Source organism: Panthera onca, chromosome A1 (assembly GCF_046562875.1).
Source record: "Panthera onca isolate mPanOnc1 chromosome A1, mPanOnc1 haplotype 2, whole genome shotgun sequence".
Classification (NCBI taxonomy): Eukaryota; Metazoa; Chordata; class Mammalia; order Carnivora; family Felidae; genus Panthera; species Panthera onca.
In genome coordinates, this window is record NC_138339.1 from 151,646,297 (window position 1) to 151,671,153 (window position 24,857).

At 48.1% G+C, this 24,857-nt stretch overlaps 1 protein-coding gene across 36 annotated transcripts in view; it reads left to right on the forward strand.

Annotated features, from left to right (window-relative positions):
- Positions 1 to 24,857, forward strand: part of OBSCN (obscurin, cytoskeletal calmodulin and titin-interacting RhoGEF) — a 164,997-nt gene that overhangs the window by 55,722 nt on the left and 84,418 nt on the right. For 30 of the 36 annotated variants that reach the window (XM_078452398.2, XM_081790323.1, XM_081790320.1 and 27 more), the window contains 16 exons: positions 2,421 to 2,696; positions 6,089 to 6,364; positions 8,214 to 8,489; positions 12,301 to 12,576; positions 16,553 to 16,828; positions 19,716 to 20,000; positions 20,196 to 20,462; positions 20,586 to 20,855; positions 21,643 to 21,909; positions 22,163 to 22,429; positions 22,597 to 22,709; positions 22,808 to 22,961; positions 23,142 to 23,303; positions 23,391 to 23,495; positions 24,190 to 24,456; positions 24,554 to 24,823. In XM_078452398.2, the coding sequence (XP_078308524.2) occupies positions 2,421 to 2,696; positions 6,089 to 6,364; positions 8,214 to 8,489; positions 12,301 to 12,576; positions 16,553 to 16,828; positions 19,716 to 20,000; positions 20,196 to 20,462; positions 20,586 to 20,855; positions 21,643 to 21,909; positions 22,163 to 22,429; positions 22,597 to 22,709; positions 22,808 to 22,961; positions 23,142 to 23,303; positions 23,391 to 23,495; positions 24,190 to 24,456; positions 24,554 to 24,823 (3,807 nt within the window). Of the gene's footprint in view, positions 1 to 2,420; positions 2,697 to 6,088; positions 6,365 to 8,213; positions 8,490 to 12,300; positions 12,577 to 16,552; positions 16,829 to 18,476; positions 18,757 to 19,715; positions 20,001 to 20,195; positions 20,463 to 20,585; positions 20,856 to 21,642; positions 21,910 to 22,162; positions 22,430 to 22,596; positions 22,710 to 22,807; positions 22,962 to 23,141; positions 23,304 to 23,390; positions 23,496 to 24,189; positions 24,457 to 24,553; positions 24,824 to 24,857 lie in introns of those variants that run through there. The other 6 variants (XM_081790338.1, XM_081790405.1, XM_081790329.1 and 3 more) reach the window with 5 other exon arrangements.

The following is a 24,857-nucleotide window of genomic DNA, read 5'->3' on the forward strand; positions in this document are numbered from 1 at the left end:
CAGTTCTTAGTGCAAAATTAGTCTTTTCGTGAGGTGAAGGTGGAACAGGTTTATCCCCAAGACAGACTCTCGTGGTCTTTCAGTTAGACTTTTTCCCTTGACATCACCCATTCACCACCTCCATTTCCATATCCCAGGTGGGACCATGGGAGCATGGCTGGAAGAAGTGCACAGGAGGGAGATAGGTCATTCTCATACACCAGAGGTTGTGTTCCCACATTGTTCCCAGCACCTGCTCAGAACCCATTGGTGGACATTGGAGTCCAGGACTCTGGATCTCCCTGATGCCTGGGACTGATGTAGACCAGATGTCTCTCCCCTGGGGTTATTCTGGGAGGTCGCAAATTTCTTCCTCCCAACCCATATGAGGGTTCCTGGTGGTGGAGATGTTTCATTTCACTGTATAGGGGAAAGGGAAATTGGGGCCACAGAGTCATACTTGGAGAGTTCTCAGGACTGTGCTTTGAGTCACAGTTTTTGGCATTTTGGGGCAAACTTTCCTGTTTTCACAGGGATATAGAAGTTTTCTCTGCACCCATATGTAGCCAAATCTAGATCTGTATTGTACTGCAATGTCTGTGCAGTTTACAAAGACAGCAGACAATTAAAAATCAATCAATTCTTAGGGAATTATATTGAAACTCATACAAGAAAAATTGTACAACTTGTACAATCCTAGCACTTAAGATAAATGATGATCATAAATAATTTTCTCACAGAATAATGTCTAAGCCCAGTGACTCTACTGTCAAATTCTACCAAATATTCTGAAGAGAAATTACTCCATGTTCATTGGATTCTTATAGAGTGTTGAAAGAGATGCAGTCATCAATTCCTTTTACATAGGTAGCATATCAATACCAAAATGTGACAAGGTAAATATGAAGAATTTTCACAGGCCACCCCTCATTGATGTGAAAGTAATATCTTCCATAAAATATTATCCAACTGAATTCTGCATTTTATCAAGGGGACAATACACTAGGACAATAGTCATATTCTGGGAATGCAAGGCTGGTTCAACACCAGAAACATTAGAAAATCAACACAAAGCTTGATATTAACAAAATCAAAGAAACAATGATGTAATTTCCCCAATAAATGAAGAGTAAAAGTTCTGGATAAAATAAAGCATCAGAAACATAGGCAGAATATTCCATAATATTTGGCATCAATTCCTGCCACAAAATTCCTCATAAGCTTTAAATAGAAGGTTTTGTCCTTAATGTAATAACTGGTGGTATTGAAAAGGCTAGCTGACATCACACTTCACGTGAAACTTTGAAAGCTTTGCCTTTGAGATGGGACCAAGACAGGGAAGCTGAATGTCCTCACTTTTATGCAACGTTCACAGCACATCCTGGAGGAAAATAAAAGTGAAGGTGAAAGTTGGAAAAATGAAAACTGAAACTAACAAAAGATATGATTATCAATGTGGAAAATCCCAAAGTTACTTTTTGGATGGCAAAGAGAGTGAGGAGAGAATAGGACATACAAAAATCAATATATAGGAAGCATTCTGTATCTAGACATCAGACAGCAGAAGCTGGAAAGTGACATTTTGAAGGGGTTATAACAGCATGAGAAAAATCCTATTACCAATTCCAGGTATAAGAAAGGATCTTCAGATGCTTTGTGGGAAAAAAGTATTCAACTTTATTGAGAGACAGAAAGAGATCTAAATCATGGATGGAAATTGATGAAAGATCCAGAGGTAGTCAGTCCTCATTAAATCCCAAATAATAGCTCTTATGTGAGTGAGAGTATTGACAAGTGAGTTGTAAAGCCAGAGAGAGGAAATCTACTTTTGACAAAAACAAAGCAAAACGAAACTGAACAAAAACCAAAAGAAATCCCCAATGCAATGGCATTAACTTTACCTGATATCAAGACTTCTGATAAAAGTACAGCAATGCAAAAAATTGGGTGTCTATGTAGGGCCCCCAATGAAGGGGTAGAAATGCCAGTCACTAGATGGGGAGGGTATATAAACACACATAACCACAACAGTCTGACATTTACTTATATAAAGAGCTCTTAAATAAATACGAGTAAGAGAAAGTGCTCTTGTAAGTGGGGCACATCTCTTGAGCAATGACACCACAGTAGAGAAAATTATAACTACCAAAAACTTCAGAAAGGGTGTTGTACTTTGTGAGGACACAGCCACAGGAAGGCAGGCAGATCAGTGATAGAATGTATGGTCCCCCCCACCCCAGAACAGCCAGGAAAATGGCAGTCTGTAAATAAATTGTGTTAGTTGTTACCGAGAAGGTTGTGGGGCTTCTTGTCCACCCACTTGGCACAGAGATTGGAGAGAGTTGCAGTCCCCCTGCCTCCTTGTTTATACCTTTTTTCCAAGACTTGCATTCTTCACACGGATGGTATCTTCGACTCCATGCATCTCTCCCTGTCCCCAGAGCCTTCAGCTGTATTTGTCAAGGAGCAGCCAGCATGCAGTGAGGTGCAGGCCAAGGCGGGGGCCAGTGCCACACTGAGCTGTGAGGTGGCCCAGGCCCAGACGGAGGTGACATGGTACAAGGACGGGAAAAAGCTGAGTGCGAGCTCCAAAGTGCACGTGGAGGCCAAGGGCTGCAGCAGGCGGCTGGTGGTGCAGCAGGCAGGGAAGGCCGACGCCGGGGAGTACAGCTGTGAGGCCGGGGGCCAGAAGGTGTCCTTCCATCTGGACGTCACAGGTCAGTTCTTTCAGAGTACAAAATTAGCCTCTTTTATGAGGTGAGCTTGGAACAGATTTATTCCCAAGACAGACTCTCGTGCTCTTTCAGTTAGACTTTTCCATTGACATCACCCATTCACCACCTCCATTTCCACATCCCAGGTGGGACCATGGGAGGATGGCTGGAGGGAATGCACAGGAAGGAGACAGGTCATTCTCATACACCATGGGTTGTGCTTCCACGTAATAGTGCTGGTCACATGTTCCCAGCACCTGCTCAGAACCTACTGGTGGACATTGGAGTTCAGGAATCTGGATCTCCCTGATGCATGGAGCTGATGTAGACCAGATGTCTTTCCAGGAGAGTCGTTCTGAAGGTCACAAATATCTTCCTCCAAATCACATGAGTGTTCTTGATGGTGGAAATGTTTGATTTCATTGAACCAGGGGAAGGGAAAATTGGGGCCACCGTCATATTTGGAGTTTTCCCAGGACTGTGCTTTGAGTCACAGTTTTTGGCGTTTTGGGACACACTTCCCTGTTTTCACAGGGATGTAGAAGTTTTCTCTGCACCTATATGTAGCCAAATCTAGATCTGTATTGTATTGCAATGTCTGTGCAGTTTACAAAGAGAGCAGACACTTACAAATCAATCATTTCCTAGGGAATTATATTGAAACTTACACAAGAAAAATTGGACAAGTTGCACAGTCCTAAGACTTAAGATAAATGGAGGATCATAAGTAATCTTAGAGAATAATGTCTAAGACCAGTGCCTCTTAAATTCTATAAAATTTTCTGGAAAGAAATTATCTCATGTTTATGTTTATAGGATTCTTATAGAGTTTTGAAAAGAGACACACACATCAATTTATTTTACATATATAGCATATCAATATCAAAATGTGACAAGATAAATATGAAGAATTTTCACAGGCCACCTCTTGTTGATGTCAAGGCAGTACCTTCCAGGAAATATTATCCAACTGAATTCTGCAATTTATCAAGAGAACACACTAGGACAACAGTCATATTCCAGGAATGCAAGTCTGGTTCAACACCAGAAACATTAGAAAATCAACAAGTAGCAATCATTAAGAATGAAATCTTGCCATTTGCAACAATGTGGATGGAACTAGAGAGTATTATGCTAAGCGAAATTAGAGAAAGACAAATATCGTGACTCACTCATATGTGGAATTTAAGATACAAAACTGATGAACATAAGGGAAGGGAAACAAAAACAATGTAAAAACAAGGAGGGAGGCAAACCATAAGAGACTCTTAAATACAGAGAACAAACTGAGGGTTGCTAGAAGGGTGTTAGGTGGGGGAATGAGCTAAAGGCAAGGGCTTTAAGGAGGACACTTGTTTGGATAAGCACTGAGGGTTATATATAGGGGATGAATCACTGGATTCCATTCCTGAAATCATTATTGCACTATATGTTAACTAACTTGGATGTAAATTTAAAAAAATAATTAATAAAAAAACTAACAGAAAAATCAACAATGGCTTGATATTAACAAAATAAAAGTAAAAGCAATGTTATTTCCCCAATAAATGATAAATAAAAGCACTAGATAAAATATAACATCAGAAATCCAGAGAGAATATTCCATAATATGTGGCATCAATTACTACCAAAAAATTCTTCACAAACTTTAACTAGAACATTTTGTCTTTAATGTAATAATTGGTGGTATTGAATACCTGACATCAAATTTCACATGAAAACTTGAAAACTTTGCCTTTGAGATGGGACCAAGACAGGGAAACTGAGTGTCCTTACTTTTATGCAATATTCACAGCACACCATGGAGGAAAATAAAATTAAAGACATGAAAGCTGGAAAAGTGAAAACTGAAACTAACAGAAGATATGGTTATCAATGTGGAAAATCCCAAACAGTTACATTTTGGATGGGAAAGAGAGTAAGATTAGGACATACAAAAATCACTACAGGAAACACTCTGTATCTATACACCAGACACCAGAAGCTGGAAAGTGACATTTTAAAGGGGTTAACATAGCATCAGAAAAATCCTGTTACCAATTCCAAGTCTAAGAAAGGACCTTGAGGTGCTTTGTGGGCAAAAACTATTCAACTTTATTGAGAGACAGAATAAGATCTAAATCATGGATGGAAATTGATGGAACACCCGAAGTGTTCAATCCTCTTCAACACCCAAATAATAGTTCTTCTGTGAGTAAGAGTATTGACAAGTATATTGCAAAGCCAGAGAGAGGAAGGCCACTTTGAAAAATACAAAACAAAACAAAACAAAAAACAAAAAAATCCTCCAAAATAATGATATTTAATTTACTTGATATCAAGACTTTTGATAAAACTACAGCAATTCAGACAATTGGGTCTTTATGTAGGGACTGAGAAACAGCCCAAGAGAACAGAAAAGTGAATCCAGAAACAGGTCTGTATAAAACTTGAGTCCCTTCTGCTTTTTGTTTTTTAGTTTGGTTTTCACCGTGGTGCTAAGTGTAACTGTAGTGGAGGGTCAGTCTTTCACAAATGGTACTAAGACTATTAACCATATGGAAAACGGAATTGAAGATGGATGTCCATTTCTTCCTATGCAAAATCTCAGCTCAATGTGGGTTAGAGACCTCAGTGAGAAATGTGGTTCAAGCTCTTATCAAACAATGTGGGTCATTAATGACTTCAGCATGAAGTTGTCCCTAAAAAGAACAAAGTGCACAAAATAAAAAGGACAAAATAATATATCTGTCCATAAGAAAGCTCTTAACATTTTGTCACTAGAAACATGAAGGTATGGAAAGGCAAATCACAAGATGGGGAGGGTATATAAACACACATAACCACAAACACTCTGACATTTACTTAAATAAAGAGCTCCCAAGTGAATATATGAGTAAGAGACAGTGCTGTTGAAAATAGGGCAAAACACTTGAGCAATGGCACCACAGAAGAGCAAATATTAAGGTCCAAAAACTTCAGAAAATTTACTGTGCTTTGTGAGTCATCAAGTCAATGAACGAGACAGCCACAGGAAGGCACAGGTGGAACAGTGATAGAATGTATGGTCTCTACCTGGAAGAGCTCACAGGGAACAGTGATAGAATGTATGGTCCTCACCCAGAACATCGCTGATGAGCAGTGATAGAATTTTTGGTTTCCACTGGGGACAGCCCAGGCAGATCAGTGATAGAATGTATTGTCCCCAATTGGAACAACTAGGAAAGCGGTAGAGTGTGTAAATAAATTTTGTTAGTTGTTGCTGAGAAGGTGGTGGGGCTTCTTGGCCACACACCTGATCCAGGGATTGGAGAGAGTTCCAGTCCCCCTGCCTCCCTGTTTAGACCTTCTTTTCCAGACCTGCATTCTTCACATGGATGGTATCTTTGACTCCAAGCATCCCTCCCTGTCTTCAGAACCTACAGTGGTGTTTGCCAAGGAGCAGCCTGCACGCAGTGAGGTGCAGGCCAAGGCAGGGGCCAGCGCCACACTGAGCTGCGAGGTGGCCCAAGACAAGACAGAGGTGACATGGTACAAGGACGGGAAGAAGCTGAGTGCGAGGTCCAAAGTGCACATGGAGGCCAAGGGCTGCAGCAGGAAGCTGGTGGTGCAGCAGGCGGGGAAGGTGGATGCTGGGGAGTACAGCTGTGAGGCCGGGGGCCAGAAGGTGTCCTTCTGCCTGGATGTCACAGGTCAGTTCTTAGAGAATGCAAAATTAGCCTTTTCGTGAGGTGAAGGTGGAACAGATTTATCCCCAAGACAGACTCTCGTGCTCTTTCAGTTAGACTTTTCCCCTTGACATCACCCATTCACCACCTCCATTTCCATATCCCAGGTGGGGCCATGGGAACATGGCTGGAAGGAGTGCACAGGAGGGAGACAGGTCATTCTCATACACCAGAGGTTGTGTTTCCACGTAATAGTGCTGGTCACATGTTCCCAGTACCTGCTCAGAACCCATTGGTGGACGTTGGAGTCCAGGACTCTGGATCTCCCTGATGCTTGGGGCTGAAGTAAACCAGATGTCTCTCCCCTGGAGTCATTCTGAGAGGTCATTGTATCTTCACCAAACACACCTAAGGGTTCCTGCTAGCAAGACATATTGGCTTCACTGAGTCAGGGGACGGGGAAATGTAGGCCACACAGTCATACTTGGAATTATCTTGAGACTGTGCCTTGGGTTTTCAAAGTCTTAGGTGTTCTGGGATACTTCCCTCCTTTCACAGAGGTGTAGGAGTTCTCTCTGCACCCATACGTAGCCAAATCTAGATCCATATTTTGTTGCCATGTCTGTGTTGATTACACAGAGAGAAGAGGACTGGTGTGTATGTGCCCCAACAAACACCTGTGATGCTTGCAATTTCCTATCAAAGCATATCTTATTTTCACTTTGTCATAAGTTGGTGTTTTGCCTCTGAATTCTGTTTGTAGTTAGACCTATACATTTGCCAATGGAATGCTGAGTAGCATATTGTCTACCAGCATGCCCCGCTAAGAATGAGGTCACAGGAGCAGCCACTGAAAGTAATTTAGCATTTATTTCACAGCATTTCCTAATGATTAGTGTGCATCTGTGCTTCCCTGGCTAATCAATAGAGATGTCTGAGAACTGACTTTATTTTCCTTTCATATAATTCATATGTACAGTTACATGTGGCTCCTGGATGCCAGCACATAACATGTTGGTATTACATTGGGGTTTAATGGTTTGTGAGTGTTTACAAATGTTTAAAACCCTATGTGTATATTTGTGATGTGATTATCTGAGAATATGATATAACATTATGCAAGTAAATTTGGAAAGTTTTGACCAATTGATCAAGAGAGCTATATCAAAACTCATGGAAGAACACATAGACAATTTGAGTAGTCCTATAACCTTATAAATTATTGGAACCATAATAAACAATCTTGTCACACAATACTGGATAACCCTAGTGGCTCTACTATCAAATTGTACCAAGTATTCTGGCTGTAGGAACATTCCTGCACTGCAGGGAGAATGTTCTTAGGCAGTCATGTGGTAAAGACTTTGCATCATCTATAAATGTTGAGGTGTGCAGGCATAATGACCCCACAGATCCCACGTGCACAAGAGTCTCTTACAGAATTCCCGCCCCCCACCACAATACCTCAAGCAGAGTGGTGGTAGAATGTAGTCCCCACCTGGAACAGCCCACATGGAGAAGTGGGGTAGAATGTACAGATAAATAGTGTTACTTGTCCTTAGGAAGGCAGTGGGGCTTCTCCAAGTCACACAGTTGGTGCAGAGCTAAAAATTGTGGTTTATATACACAATGGAGTACTACATGGCAATGAGAAAGAATGAAATATGGCCCTTTGTAGCAACATGGATGGAACTGGAGAGTGTTATGCTAAGTGAAATAAGCCATACAGAGAAAGACAGATACCATATGGTTTCACTATTATGTGGAGCCTAGAGACTTTCAATTCTCCTGCCTCTCCATTCAGTCTTTTCTCAGTGCTGCCTTCCTGATTTGCACAGTATCTTTAACCCTGTGTATCCCTCCCTGTCCTCAGAACCTACAGTGGTGTTTGCCAAGGAGCAGCCTGCACGCAGTGAGGTACAGGCCAAGGCAGGGGCCAGCGCCACACTGAGCTGCGAGGTGGCCCAGGACAAGACAGAGGTGACATGGTACAAGGACGGGAAGAAGCTGAGTGCGAGCTCCAAAGTGCACATGGAGGCCAAGGGCTGTAGCAGGAGGCTGGTGGTGCAACAGGCGGGAAAGGTGGATGCTGGGGAGTACAGCTGTGAGGCCGGGGGCCAGAAGGTGTCCTTCCACCTGGATGTCACAGGTCAGTTCCTTTTGATACTAACAGTCTTGATTGGACATAATGGAGGAATTGCATTACAGATCCCACAGGCTCTGATGTTCCTTCCCTTACTCTTCATCTTTTCCCCTCTGCCATCCTGTTGCCTCCTATTTTCATAGCCAAGGTTAGACTGACAGAAGTTTAATGAGAAGGGTGCTCAGGGAGTGAGAGGGGCCATTTTTGTGTCTTTGAGCAGTTCTCTCAGTCATGCATCTGAGCACCTGCACAGGGCCCTCCTGGAGTTCCTCAGTGCCCAGGACTATGGCTGTTCTTCATGTTTGGGTTCTGAAGTAGACTAGGCATCTCACACCTTGGTTATGTGACTGTGCTTTCCTGGGCTCCCTAGATGCCCCCTTCAGTGCTGTAAGGAGTTCTTACTAGTGAGAGACATTTCAGTTCCTTTAAACCAGAGTAGGGGAAATTTTGATGATATAATCATACTTGGAATGATCTTAACTAAACTTTGGATTATTAATGTTTTGTTTGTTTTAATGTGTTATTTTGCACATGAATATATGTTATCTGTGCACCTGTATGTAGCAAAATCTAGACTGCTGTTTTCTTGTAGTGCCTGTGCAAAGTAAACAGAACTAGAGGGTTGATAGATTTGTACCTGAGACATGTACATGTAAGTTCTGGAGTTCTTTTTCTAAAGCACATCTTGTTTCCTTGTGTCTTCAGTAAGGCCATTCTGTGTCATAATTCCTCTTGGAGTCTGATTTATAGATTTAGAAATGGGAAGAAGTAAGTATCACCATGCTCTGCTATAGATGAATCCTTGTGGTGGCAATCACTGGCTGGTATAGCAGTGTGTCATAGGATTTCCTAGTGGGTATTGTGTGTTTGTGCCTCCTGGCTGCTTCATGGGGAAGTCTAAGGACTAAATTTATTTTGCTTTTGTTAAATTTGTCTTAACATCAGAGGAGGGTGGGCCATAGCACCACATTAATCCTAGCTGCCAGCCCATAATAGTTGTGATGGTATATCAGTATATAATATTTTTGGGTGTGTACAGATACCAGAAATCCTACATTTTTCCAAAGTGTTTTTTTGAGAGCATATGGCATATTATTTTATGGTATCAATTTGAAAGTTTTGATAAATTGACCAAATTCTTAGAAAACCATCTGAAAAAGTGACACAAGAAGAAATATATAACTCAGGTAGTCCCATAAATTTAAATAAATGGAAACAGTAATAAAACTTTTTTTCATAGAGAATGATCTAAGCCTAGTAGCTCTGCTGAAAAATTATACCAAATATTATGGAAAGTATTCATGGAGATTATCCTAGAGAATAAAATAAAGATGTACATTCTTTTTTGATTCATGGAGCTAACATAACATCAACACCAAAATCTGACAAGGAAAGAAGGAAGGATTAAAATTATAGGCCAATCTCTTATGGATATCAATATCCAATATCTTCAACAAAACATTGGCAAAGTCATCTAAGCAAGATGTCAAAAAATATGCTTTGATGAAGTCATAGTCCAGGAATGCAAAGTTGGTTTAATATTCAAAACAGTAGAAAATCACCACAGTTGATCTCAGTGATGTAGGGATTAGGGGTGGTAGTGCCCAATGCAGTAAAAAATCCACTTATAACTTTTGACTCCCCCAGAACTTAACTGTTAATAGCGCACTGTTGACTGAGAGTCTTGCCGATAACTTAAATAGTTGATTTTGCATGTTATATGTATTATACTCTGTATTCTTACAATAATGTAAGATAGAGGAAAGAAATGATATTAAGAAAAGAACAAGAAAGAGAAAATACATTTATAGTACTGTACTGTATTCATTTTAAAAATCAATGTTTAAATGGACCCCTGCAGTTCAAACCCATGTTGTTTGAACTAGCATCAACTGCATAATGTGAACTAACTGCGTGAAGGAGAAAAAGGATATGGTTATCTCAATAAATGCAGAAGAAAAATTTGATAAAGTTTAACATAAACCCTGAGCAAATATTTGATAAAATTTATCCTCAATTCATGCCATAAAATTCTTGACCAACTATCAATAAACCAATTCTTCCTTACCTTGATAAATTGATAAATAGTACTACAGGAAACACGAGGTAACATCATACTTCATGGGAAACCTTGAAGGTTTTACCTATGAGATAGAGAACAAGGGAAGGGGTGCACTGTTAGCACTTCTATCCAACATTGCACAGCATGGAAGGGAGGAAAATGAAATAAAATGCATAAACCTTGGTAAACAAAGTAGAATTCACAGAAGACATGATCATGATCACCACGTCTGAAATTACAAATAAAAATTGTTAGGCTTTGTGAGTATTAGAAAGATAACCACGTACAAATGTTGACATAAAGAAAACACTTCTGTATATATACACTAGATATACACTATATACACTAATTTCATAGAAATTCAATATACACTAATTTCATAGAAATTTTTTTTTTGTCATTTAACCATATGCAAAAAAAAGTCTGGTAATTCACACTGCATACCCATCCAACTCCATGTGGGTTGGAGACACCAGGGTGACAGGTGGCACCATGACACTCTTAGATGATGATATGGATTGAAGGGTAAGCGGGGGTTTCTGATATAACACAAATGCACTAGCCACCGTGGGACAAGAATGACATGTTTGACCACATTAAACCTGCAATCTTTGATTCATTAGAACACACCCCAAGAGTGAAAAGGCAAACCCCACACATATGGAAGAGAGAATCTCTGTCATGTTAAATAGAGTTCCTAAAATGAATGTGAAAGAGACAGAGAGTGGTCTTGACCATTGGACAGAAAACATGACAGTGACGATTCAGAAACACAAACAGTAATGACCGGAAAGAATGCTCCACTGTTTGAGTCCTCAGGACCATGCAAAACACAGCCACAGAGGGCAATCTACACTCCCCCCAGATTGCCAGCACTAGTCAGTGCAGAGTAGGCCAGAGCATGAAGCCCTGAACCTGCAGGAACTCCCTGCACTAAAGGTGAGATGCTCCCAGCATGAATGTGTGGAAAGACTCCGCATCATCTCGTAAGGTTAAGGTGGGAAGTCATCATGACTCCACAGGTTGCATGTGCACAGAGGTCTCTCAAGAGTCCCAGCCTAGAGCAGCCCAAGTAGAGTGGTGATAGAACATATGGTCCAGACCTAGAACATCCTAGGTGGGGCAGTGATAGACTGTATGGTCCCACCTGGAACAGCCCAGGAGGAGCAGGGATAGAATGTATGGTCCCACCTGGAACAGCCCAGGAGGAGCAGGGATAAAATGTATGGTCCCACCTGGAATATCCCAGGTGGAGCAGGGGTAGAATGTATGGTCCCCACCTGGAACAGACGAGGTGGAACAGTGATAGAATGTATGGTCCCACTTGGAAAAGCCCACATGGAACAGTGATAGAATGTATGGTCCCACCTGGAACAGCCCAGGAGGAGCAGGGATAGAATGTATGGTCCTACCTGGAGCAGTCCAGGAGAGCAAGGATAGAATGTATGTATGCTCCCCACCTGGAACAGCCCAGGAGAGCAGGGATAGAATGTATGGTCCCCACTTAGGACAGACAGGGTGGAGCAGGGATAGAATATATGGTCCCCAACTGGAACAACCAGGAAAGTGGTAGAGTGTGTAAATAAGTTGTGTTAGTTGTTGCTGAAAAGGTGCTGAGGCTTCTTGGCCCACATCTGATGCAGGGATTGGAGAGAGTTCCAGTCCCCCTGCCTCCCTGTTTAGACCTTCTTTCCCAGACCTGCATTCTTCACATGGATTGTATCTTTGACCTCATGCATCCCTCCCTCTCTCCAGAGCCTGCAGCTGTGTTTGCCAAGGAGCAGCCGGCACGCAGTGAGGTGCAGGCCAAGGCAGGGGCCAGCGCCACGCTGAGCTGTGAGGTGGCCCAGGCCCAGACGGAGGTGACATGGTACAAGGATGGGAAGAAACTGAGTGCGAGCTCCAGAGTGCGCATGGAGACCAAGGGCTGCAGCAGGAGGCTGGTGGTGCAGCAGGCGGGGAAGGCAGACGCCGGGGAGTACAGCTGTGAGGCCGGGGGCCAGAAGGTGTCCTTCTGCCTGGATGTCACAGGTCAGTACTTGGGTGGTGGTGGCGTGCCACGTTAGCCCTGTTTCAGCATGATGTGTTGACTGACAGCTATGAAGAACCTGTGGTCTCTCCAGTAGATCTCCTGTCCTCACATCTCCCATATCTCATCTTCATGCCTGTGGCCAAGCCCTGGGAGAGTGGATGGGAAGATCTGTGTACAGCACACCACCCCTGTTGTGCACCCTGCATGATGTTTCCATGGAGTAATGCTCCTGGAGTTCCTGTGTCCAGTACTCTCGCTCCATCTGGCTTCACTGCCTAAAGTAAAGCCAATGTCTCTCACCCCAGGGCATGCAAATTACTTCTAGAAGCTCCCAGATGACCTCACCCAGCACCACATGAGGGCTGAAAATCTTTGAACCTGATACAGGCGCATTTCAGATACCCAACCCAGTCGTCTTAGAGTTGTCTTGAGACTGAACTTGGCATTACCAAAATTTCAGTCATTTTGGGACACTCCTCCTGCCTCACATGTGGACATGGAAGTTACCTGTGCACCTATGTGTACCCAAATCTCGATCCCTGTTCTGTCGCAATGTCCGCACATAGTAAACCAGGAGCAGAGGGCTGGGAGATATGCGACTTGGATGTGTACCTGGCATGTGGGACATTATTTACTTACTTATTGATAATTTTTAAATGTTTATTTATTTTCAGAGAGAGAGAGAGAGAGAGAGGAAGAGAGAGAGAGAGAGAGAGAACGCATGAGCAAGGGAGGGGCACAGAGAGAGGGAGAGAGAGAATCCCAATCAGGCTCTGTGTTGACATTACCTGAAGCAGGGCTTAATCTCAGGAACTGTGAGATCATGACCTGAGCTGAACTTAAGACTGAGATGCTTAACCAACTGAGTCACCCAGGAGCCCCTGGAACATTCTTTTGAAAGAAAATTTCAGTTTCCTTTTGTCTCTGTGAGAATGTTCTGTGTCAGTATTGTGGTTGGAGTTTGATTCATAGATTTTGAAGGTGGGAAGAATGAGTAGCTTCTCTGAAATCAGCACACTTTGGGACAGATAAGTTACTATAGTAGCAGCCACTGACTGGTGAAGCAGTATTTATGTATTTATTTCATAGCATTTGCTAGTGGTGTGTGTGTGGGGGGGGGGGGGGGCGTGCACGCGTATGCCCATCCCTGGCTGGTGCACAGAGATATCTGCAAACTTACTTTAAGTTAAGAGAGGTTAAGCTCAAATAGGTGGTCTGTGACCCCACATTGACTCCTAATAGCAATGTGTGACTCTTCAGTAGTGTATCATTACATGATTTGTAGATGTGTATAGATAGTAAGAAACTTACTAGGAACACTTTTGACCCTGTCATTTCAGTAGGACGTGATATTCTTTTACTCAAGTAGAATTGAAAAGTTTTGGCAAATTGTCCAATTCCTCGAAAACTGTATCAAAACATCCACAAGAAGATATAAACAATGTAAACAATCTTATAACTTTTTTAAAAAATGGAACCATCCCAAAAAGCCTTCTCATTAGACAAGATTAAATTCAGTGGTTCTGCTGGTAAGTTACAATTTATGAATTATAGATTACAAATTACAAATTCTGGAAAGAAATTGTCCCATGATCATGGAGGATTCTTTAAGAGGACAGAAAAGGGATGTACACTCTTAACCCATTTTACGCCGCATTGATACCCAAATTGGACAAGTGTGAAGAATTGCAATTGGAGGCCAGTCTCGGATGCATGTCAATACCAAATTTTACACAAAATATTGTCCAAGTAACAGTGCAATACTCAAAGTGCAGACACACTGTCTGAGCTCATCTCCTAAGAACACAGGATTGGCCAACACCAGAACATTAGAATATCAGTATAATCTGTCATATTTAGAACTTAAAAGGGAAAACACATTTTTTGTTTTGTTTTATTCTCACATGACTGCTTGATAAAATTTTTACATTATATGCAGAAGAAGAATTTCATAAAATGTAGCATACATTCAAGGTAGTCAAGTCCTTGATTAACTATAAGAGGATTGTTCCTTAATTTGACGCAGGATACAGAAAACTACAGCACATCACATTCACAGGGTGTCTCCTTCTAACTGGAGCTCGTACATGGCTCCACTGGTACAACTGTGTGCAACACTGTACAGTGAATCAGGAGAAATATAAAATGAAGTAATATAACTAATAAAGCTGTAGTAGGAAGACATCAGGTTGCAACTTGGGGATAGGTGCATAACACAAAGGGACAAGTGGTAAGGTTCAAATAGACCATGCTGTGACCAGCTTCACCCACCCCATCCTTTTCCAGTTTTTAAAAGGAGATTTTTTAATGTTTATTTATTTATTTTCAGAGAGAGATAGAGAGGGAGCTAGAGCAGGGGAGGGGCAGAGAGAGAGCCCAGGTGGAGCAGTGACAGAATGCATGGTCTCTGTGCTGCTACTGCAGAGCCCAGTATGGGGCTCACACCCATAAGCTGTGACATCATGACCTGAGCTGAAACCAAGAGTTGGACACTTAACTGACTAAACCACCCAGGCACCCCCCCTTTTCAATTATTTTTATTCTGTAATTCTGGCACATGGTATAGAGATAGATTGTCTTTTCATAAATGGTGCTCAGACTATGTAACTTTGTATATCTATCTATCTATCTATCTATCTATCTATCTATCTATCTATATAATCTATCTATCTGTATATCATCTATCTGTGTCTTACATCTCTCCATCTTTCCATCATCTATGTGGATCTCTCTCTTTCTCTCTCTCTCTCTCTCTCTCTCTCTCTCTCTCTCTCTCTCTCTCCATCTTTCTGTCATCTATCTGGATCATCTATCAATCTATCTATCTATCTATCTATCTATCTATCTATCTATCATCTACTATATCATCTATCTGTATCTATCTATCTATCTATCTATCTATCTATCTATCTATCTATCTTTCATCTATCTGTATCATCCATTACTCCATCTTTCCATCATCTATCTGGATCATCTATCTACCTACCTACCTACCTACCTATCTACCTACCTACCTATGTGTGTATCTACATATATATGTATCATCTATCTATATCTATCCATCATCTACCTGTATTATCTATCTATCTATCTATCTATCTCTCTATCTTCTATGTCTCTCTCAAATGATCTATTTATCTATAATAAAAATGGGGGGCTCCCCCACATCACGCATAGGCACCAACTCCAGCCAAGCTAGGATTCCAGTGTGAAAGACAAAACACGCTCTTAGCAGAGAACACACAACATTTAATGGCCTCAGGGTAATGAAAGATTTCTGAAACAGAATATGAACACACCAACCACAAAGGACACATTGACATACCTGCCTAAATCACAACTGAGAACTTTACATCATCAGAGGACACAAAGGGATGAAAAGGCAAGTGACGATGATGGATAAATTATTCACAAAACCATGATTATCAAAGCTCTAATGCAAGTGCAAGAGCTCCTAAAAACGAATATGTAAAGGACAGGCCATAATTAGCAATAACTGATAACCAGACAGGGCATTGCAATGATACCACACTGCAGAAGAGAAGAGTCAGAGAAACCTGAACGGTGCTCCACTGTGTGAGTCATCAGGGACTTACATGGAAAGACCACAGGAGGGACATGTCCCTCCCCGCAGGTGCCAGCAGTGGACATCACAGTGTAGGTGAGAGCAAGGAGCGGCAGCAGCTCCCTACACAACTGTGAGGAAAGACTGCATCACCTGGGAAGGCTGGGGTGCGTGTGCATTGCAACACCCCTGCACCTCTCCCAGAGGTATGTGTGCACAGCGAAGTCTTTTCCAGCATCCCCACGTGGAACAGTGGTAGAGCCTATAGTGAACTTTGGGTACTTGTGCAGCCAGCACAGAGCCTGGAGGAGTTTCCGTGGCCCTGCACCCTCATCCAGGCCTGCTCTCCCAGTGCTGCGACCCTAATGGATATGGTGTGTTTGATGCTGTGTGTCCCTCCCTGTCCCCAGAGCCCTCGGTCATGTTTGCCAAGGAGCAGCCAGCACTCAGTGAGGTGCAGGCCAAGGCGGGGGCCAGTGCCACACTGAGCTGCGAGGTGGCCCAGGCCCAGACGGAGGTGACGTGGTACAAGGACGGGAAGAAGCTGAGTGCCAGCTCCAGAATGCGTGTGGAAGCCAAGGGCTGCAGCAGGAAGCTGGTGATGCAGCAGGCAGGGAAGGCAGACGCCGGGGAGTACAGCTGTGAGGCCGGGGGAGAAAAGGTGTCCTTCCACCTGGACGTCACAGGTCAGTTCTGGGGCTAATACTTTATCCTTGATTGCCAGCGATGATGGCACTAGTGCGCAGCCCAGACAGACCCTGATGCTCCTCCCAGATCCCAGCCTTCTGCCTCCCATTTCACTCTGGTGGCTGAACCCACGGATGTGGGAAGGGAAGAGTGTCCAGACAAGAGAGAGCTCCTCTTGGGTACCCCATGGTGTGTCCACATGGCCATGCTCAGCCACTGTCCCCAGCACCCCTTCAGAACGTACTGTGGCTCCTTTGGCGTCCGGGATTCAGGCTCTATGTGCTGCACTGGGCTGAGATTGACCAGACATCCTCACCTGCAGATGCTCTAGTGGCTTCCATAGCCTCATTTAAAGGTTCTCACTATCAAGAGATGTTTGGGTTTCAGTAAGCCAGGATAAGAGGACGCTTCAGCCTCCTGATCATAGCTGGAATCATCTCGAGGTTGAACTTGCATTATTGAGGTTGTAGGTATTCTGGGCCATGCTCACGGGTGTGGAAGCTCCCTGAGTGCAAAACACAGATAGATGTTTATTGTAGCATCTCGGCAAAATAAATAACAAGCGGCGAAGTGGTAGTAGCTGAACACCTGTGATGAGCACGTGTGTGGTTTGGAGCTGTTTTCAAAGCAAATCTTGTTTCTTTTTGTCTTCAGTTAGGATATCCTATGTCAGAATTCCCCCTGGATGAGGTAAAGGTTGAGGGAGGGAGAGGAGTAAGTGGCTTGTGGGACATGAGCACACTCAGTGGTAGCAGCCCCTGACTGATAAGGCAGTATCCATCCCACTGTGTTTCCAGATGGTGCTCAGGGACACTGATGCCTCCTGACTGGTTCCAGACAAGTCTGTGACCTATCTTTATTTTCCTTCTTGTGGGCAAATTGAACTTCAGAGCAGCCCCGCCTGACTCCTGGGGGCCCCCATAGCAGTTTGCAGTTGTATCAGTACATCATGGTTTGTGGGTGTGTATGGACACCACAAAACCTGTTGTGTGTCTTTCTGACAAGTCACTTGAGAGAATCTGGCACTCTTTAATGCCAGAACATCAGAACAGTGGTGATGTATGGTCCTAGTGGTTGTAGAAAAGCAAATCTCAACGGACGTAAGAAGTGGACAATGCCCACAGCGTCATTGGAACAACAGAAGCAGGAACCAAAGTGTCTTCATGGAACAGAATGGAAGCCTGGTGACTTGCCTGGTAAATCCTTCCAGGCATTCTGGAAATTATATCCTGTTCACAGACATTCTTGTAGAGAAAAGGAGATACACTCTTATCCCATCTTACATGGTAGCGTAGCTTCTGTAGTACAACACGATGGGACAGGAGAAAGAGCGCAGGCCAGTGTGTCATGGCTTTCCAGGCCTATATTTAGACAGAATATCAGTGAACTGAAATCAGCAGTGTATCAACAGAATCATGCACTGATAGGAGGTACAGTTCCACTCTCCCTGCATTGCCAGTAGATGCTGACACGGAGTAGGTTGCAGCAGGGAGCTGCGGGGACTCCGTGCCCACATGGGAAAGACCCTGCAAGCCATGCACGTGCAGAGCCTGGAGACTATTCCAGCCATCCCGTTTACCTCTTCTTTCCCAGTGCTGCCTTCCTAACTTAGATGGTGTGTTTGTTCCTGTGTGTCCCTCTCTGTCCCCAGAGCCCTTGGCCATGTTTGCCAAGGAGCAGCTGGCATGCAGTGAGGTGCAGGCTGAGGCGGGGGCCAGCATCACGCTGAGCTGCGAGGTGGCTCAGGACAAGACAGAGGTGACGTGGTACAAGGATGGGAAGAAGCTGAATGCAAGCTCCAAAGTGTGCATGGAGGCCACAGGCTGCAGCAGGAGGCTGGTGGTGCAGCAGGCGGGGAAGGCGGACACTGGGGAGTACAGCTGTGAGGCTGGGGGAGAGAAGGTGTCCTTCCGCCTAAACATTACAGGTGGGGGCCAGCATTGGGAAGAGGGTATAAACTCCTGACAAATCAGGAAATGAGCCCTTCTCAGACAGGGCTGTGTGTTGTACCTGTGTTGGGGTCTCTGCTGACGGGCCCGGCCCAGGGCTCTGTCCACTGCCCAGGTCCTTGGATTGGAGACACTCCCTGTAGCCCCTGTTCTGGGACATTCCCGACATTTGCGTCCCCCAGTTTCTGCCCCTCTCTGCCACATCCCCACCTTACCCCCACACAACCTGACCACCAAGGCCTGTGGTCTGTGGCCGTAGCCATTCTGTCTAGGGTTGGTAAGCAGACACGTTTCCCATTGCAAACGCACTATGCACAGTTTTGGAGCTCAGCCCTGTTCTGGGAGACTTACTTGAGGGGTTTGCCCTCAGCAGGGCTTGGCTCCCTGTCTCTTGCCTTGGGATCCCGAGTGTCCAGCTGATGTTCAGTCAGCCCTGCGGGCTTGCCCTGCTCTGATGCCCATCTTGGTCTGGGCCAAGCTGTCTTCTGCTGCCTCCTCTCCTGGCCCTGCTCCAATGTCTTTCAGTAATGTGGGCCCAGGCCCCAGGCTGTGGTCTCTCTGACCTGCCTGCTGCCCACGGTCTACAGTGTCTGCTCATGAGGCCCCCTCTTCCCTGCTGGGCAGGGATGCTGGGCTCTCAGCTCTTGGCTCCCGGGCCCGTGACCCCAGGTGTCTCTTCCTGGCCACCCTGTCGCACCCCTGGGAGCCTGGATAGTGACCGTTAGGTGGCATGGAGCCTTGCTGGATTAACTGTCAGACTTGTTCAGCAGAGTCTCAGCAGAGGACTGGACGGGCCAGGCAGCGGCACAGCAGTGGAAGTTTGGGTGGGGTGTGTGTGTCCCATTTCAGATCTCGTCCCCCGGTTCAGCCCCTAGGTGGGATGGGCGAGGCCAGGAATGAAAGGGCCCTGTTCTCATGCTCGTTGATCTCCCCACAGAGCTGGAGCCTGCGACCCCCATGGTGGAGAGACCTGGCCGCAGAGAGCCTCTGGTGGTCAGGGAGCACGAGGACATTGTCCTGACCGCCATGCTGGCTACGCCCTCCGTGGCCGCAGTGACGTGGCTCAAGGACGGTGTGGAGATCCGCCGCAGCAAGCGGCACGAAACGGCCAGCCTGGGGGACACCCACACCCTGACGATCCGCGGCGCGCAAACCCTGGACACCGCAGTGTACAGCTGCCGCGTGGGCGCAGATGGGCAGGACTTCCCAGTGCAGGTGGAAGGTCAGAGGGGCTGGGGTGTCCTCTGGGAGCCCCGTGTGCACTGGGGCGCCCGTGGGGCTGGAGGGTCTCCCATGAGGTTGCGTAGGCAGCATCCCGGCGTGGAGCCGGAGTGGCACTCTGGGCGCATGACTGGTTGGCACAGAGTTTGTCCCCTGGCCCAAGCCCCGTGGCTGACACCCCCCTTCCATCCCGCAGAGGTGGCCGCTAAGTTCTGCCGGCCCCTGGAGCCTGTGAGCGGGGAGCTAGGTGGCACGGTGACGCTGGCCTGCGAGCTGAGCCTGCCGCAGGCCGAGGTGGTGTGGCGCTGCGGGAGCACACAGCTCCGGGCTGGCAAGCGCTTCCAGATGGAAGCCACAGGGCCCCGGCGCTCGCTCACCGTGTCCGGCCTGCGGCTGGAGGATGCAGGGCAGTATGCATGTGAGACCCGGGATGACTGCACCAGCGCGCAGCTCTCCGTCAGCGGTAGGCAGGGGCAAGACGCATCTGGGGGCCTTCCTGGAGGAGGTGTGTACTCTCTGCGTCTGCATGGGGCAGGGGGGTCTCTGCCTCTCCTACTCACCTCTCAAGCAAAACCCCTGTCTGCAGCCCCCCGCATGGTCAAGTTCATGTCTGGGTTAAGCACCGTGGTGGCAGAAGAGGGCCAGGAGGCCACCTTCCAGTGCGTGGTTTCCCCCAGTGATGCAGCAGTCAGGTGGTTCCGGGACGGCGCGTTGCTGCAGCCCAGTGAGAAGTTCCTCATCTCACAGAGTGGCGCGAGCCACAGCCTGACCATCTTGGGCCTGACCCTGGACGACCCAGGCCAGATCACCGCAGAGGCCGAGGGGGTCTCCTCCGCTGCTGCCCTCCGGGTGCGAGGTACGTGGGAGGGCCTCCCAGGGAGACTGGTTCGAAGGCCGCTTTCTGATGCCAACCTGTGTCCAGCTGGTTCGGGTGACCTCGAGGGACACTGGGCTTTGTTGGCTAAGGAAAGGAGACTCAGGTGGGACCCAGGGGCCAGATACCTACTCTGAAGGGGACAAAGTAAACCCCTGTAAGGTGCATCTGGTTGTGGGTGGGCAGAGGTTTAGGCCGTCAAGGGAGACTGCCTGGAGGAGGCATCCCAAGCTGAGCCCCATGGTCGGCAAGGTGGGAGGGAGTGGAGTTAGCCAGTGCAAGCAGGGTTGGGGGTGGGGGGGTTGCTGGGACCTCACCTGGGGACCTGCTGCTGGTTCTGAGTGAGTTAGTAACATGGACACCTGGAAAGGTCATCCAGAGCCTGGGACTGGGAGGTGCACCTGACTAGCTCCTTTCACTCCTTCACGTAGAGTGTCCAGGGTCTCCTTGGGGCAGACTGGCTGGGGGCTCAGCGTCTGTGTTACCTGCCCCCCCCCAACCATGCCCCATTGCTGCTGGTCGTGGTGGGCTTGTCGTGAGTAGGAGGGTGGGAAGTGAGAGACAGGCTGAGGAAGAAGCAGCTCCTGGGGCCTCTGTTCCCTTCTCTACAGTTGTATCTGTACAGGTGTGCAGCTGGGCCTAGTGTGGAGTGAGAACATGAGGTCACGGTGGGGGCAGCTGTGCTGACTGTGGAGGTCAGGCCCCTCTGTGCCCTGGCTTTCCTGGTAGTGGCAGTGGCTGCGGTGACCTCCCTTTCTCATGACCCCAGAGGCTCCAGTGCTGTTCAGAAAGAAGCTGGAGCCACAGACGGTGGAGGAGCAGAGCTCAGTGGCCATGGAGGTAGAGCTGACACGGCCATGGCCCGAGGTCAAGTGGACACGGAATGCAGTGGCCCTGGTGCCAGGCAAGAACGTGGAGATTCACGCTGAGAGCACCAGGCACCGCTTGGTTCTTCACTGCGTGGGTTTTGCCGACCGCGGCTTTTATGGCTGTGAGACTCCAGACGACAAGACGCAGGCCAAGCTCACCGTGGAAAGTGAGTGGCAGCAGCAGGCTGGGCGTGGGGGTCGGGCGTCAAGGAAGGAGGACGGAAGGGGGTGTCCCCCTGGAGGGACAGGCCCTGGGGGGTGGCGGGAGGCAGGGAGGATGGGAGAGAAGGAAGGGAAGGGCTGGACCTTTCCCTCCAGGATGCCTGGCTGGCTCTGAGGCTCCTGGGGAGGTGAGTGGGGCTGGCTGAAGGGCCTGGGTCTCACGGCGGTGCCTCATGCACCCCCGTGTTTGTCCCGCAGTGCGCCAGGTCCGGCTTGTGCGGGGCCTGCAGGCGGTGGAGGTGTGGGAGCAGGGCACAGCCACCATGGATGTGGAGCTGTCACACGACAACGTGGAGGGCAGCTGGACGCGAGACAGTGTGCGGCTGCAGCCAGGGTCCACGTGCCAGCTGGCCGTGCAAGGCCCCATCCACACCCTCATCCTGTCGGGGCTGCGGCCGCAGGATAGTGGCCTCATCGCCTTCAAAGCCGAGGGGGTGCACACATCTGCACGGCTCACGGTCACTGGTGCGTGGGCACAGGGGGGGCCCACTCCTGAGTGCACCTGCCTCTGTCCCCAATGAGGTCCGGGGAGCCAGGCAAGGGCAGGGTGGGGAGTGTCATTCCCAGAACTGGCTGTGTGAGACCACACATCTCAGGCGTCGCTTCTCACCTCCCCCTTCCTGCCAACCCAGAGCTGCCTGTGAGGTTCAGCCGCCCTCTGCAGGATGTGGTGGCCACAGAGAAGGACAGGGTGACCTTGGAGTGTGAGCTGTCTCGCCCCAACGTGGACGTGCGCTGGCTGAAGGTGGCTTGGGCTGCTCCCGCCTGTCACTGTGGGCTGGCAGGGGTGGGACTGCTCTGTTGGCCACCTCCAGTGCCTGACCCGACCTCGTTCCTCCTCAGGATGGCGTGGAGCTTAGGGTGGGCAAGACAGTGGGCATGGTGGCCCAGGGCGCCTGTCGGAGTCTCATCATTTTCCGCTGTGAGCTTGGTGACCAGGGCGTGTACGTGTGCGATGCTCGTGATGCTCAGAGCTCAGCCTCCCTGAAGGTGCAAGGTAGGCAGATTAAAGGTCAGGGTCTGCTGGGCAAGAGCCTCCTGGCCACCCTGCATCCCCCCAGCAAAGTGCTTAGCCCTCTGGCTCTGCCCCTGCCCTGCACCCCTCAGCAATCTGGGTGGGAGGGGTAAGGGGGAGCTCTGGGCATCCACAAGTGGCACGGCCTTCTTGCCGCCCCAGGTCGTAACATCCAGATCGTGAGGCCCCTGGAGGATGTGGAGGTGATGGAAAAGGAGGGCGCCACCTTCTCTTGCAAGATCTCTCACGATGAGGTGCCAGCCCAGTGGTTCTGGGAGGGCAGTAAGCTTCGGCCCAGTGACAATGTGCGCATCCGCCAGGAAGGTGAGCTGTTGGGCAGGTGTCAGGAGGGCTTGTCCTCCATCCTGCCCCCAGGGCCTATTCCCAGTACTGAGTGGCCTGTGTTTCCAGGGAGGACATACACCCTCATCTACCGGAGGGTCCTGGCAGAAGATGCAGGAGAGATCAAATTTGTAGCCGAAAATGCAGAATCTCGAGCTGAGCTCCGAGTCAAAGGTGAGGGAGCCCAGGGGAGGGTTTTTGCTGGACAGTGTTTGTGAATGCACAGTTTTGCAGCCTTACAGGGACTGACAGGGCAGCAGTCCCAGGACACCAATGACCCAGAAGGAGGAAAAGGAGGTATTGCCTCCTCACCAGGAAGACAGGGGTCTTGGAGAGGCAGCTCAGGAGGTCACAGTAAATCCTTCCTCCTGGGACTTAGCAATGGAGAGAAAGCGCTGTGGGGTCCCGGCATGTGGTGAGCATGAGGCCTTAACAGGTGGCCCTAGCCACAGTCAGGGCATAGAGGAGGGAGGGTCTGCCACAAGTTGGGGGGAAGGTATATGAGATTTGGAATTGCTTGATGCAGGATTGTGCAGGGTGAGGGGTGTGGATGTGAAGAGGCAGGGCAGGGGTGAGGCCAGGGTGCTCTGGATGAGCTTGTCAAGGGCGCACGGTGCAGTGGTGTGTGTGGGGGGGGAGTGGTGCGCCCACCCTTCCCCTGGTCAGCTCTGTGCAGTGGGTCCCAGAGAAGCCGAGGGTGACACCTGGCCTCGCCACCTGCTGGCCCTGGCAGAGGGGCTCCAGCCCTCTGGAGGCTGCACAGGCAGAGCACCCAGACCCGGATGGGTGGATGGGTGGGGATTCAGGTGGGGTTTTTGGGGCACTGAGCATCCCTTATCCTGTCCCCTCACCGCTGGTCACACCTCAGAGCTGCCGGTGACCATCCTGCGCCCACTTCGGGACAAGATAGCCATGGAGAGGCACCGCGGTGTGCTGGAGTGCCAGATGTCCAGGGCCAGCGCCCAGGTGCAGTGGTTCAAGGGCAGCGTGGAGCTGCAGTCAGGACCCAAGTACGAGATGGTCAGCGACGGCCTCTACCGCAAGCTGATCATCAACGACGTGCAGCCGGAGGATGAGGACACCTACACGTGCGACGCTGGCAACGTGAAGACCAGTGCCCAGTTCTTTGTGGAAGGTGCGGGCGGGGCCGCCCTGGCACCTCCCCACTGTGCCTGTGGCTGCTGGCGGTCCTCCCTGTGGGACCGCCCCAGTGACCAGTCCCTCACCCACAGAGCAATCCATCACCATCGTTCGAGGCCTGCAGGACGTGACTGTGATGGAGCCCGCACCTGCCTGGTTCGAATGCGAGACCTCCATCCCCTCGGTGCGGCCGCCCAAGTGGTTCCTGGGAAAGACAGTGCTCCAGGCCGGGCCCACCGTTGGCATGGAGCAGGAGGGAACGGTGCACCGGCTGACGCTGCGACGAACCTGCTCCACCATGACTGGGCCGGTGCACTTCACCATTGGCAAGTCGCGCTCCACCGCACGCCTGGTGGTCTCTGGTGAGCGCGCCGCTGGGGCGAAGGGGCACAGACC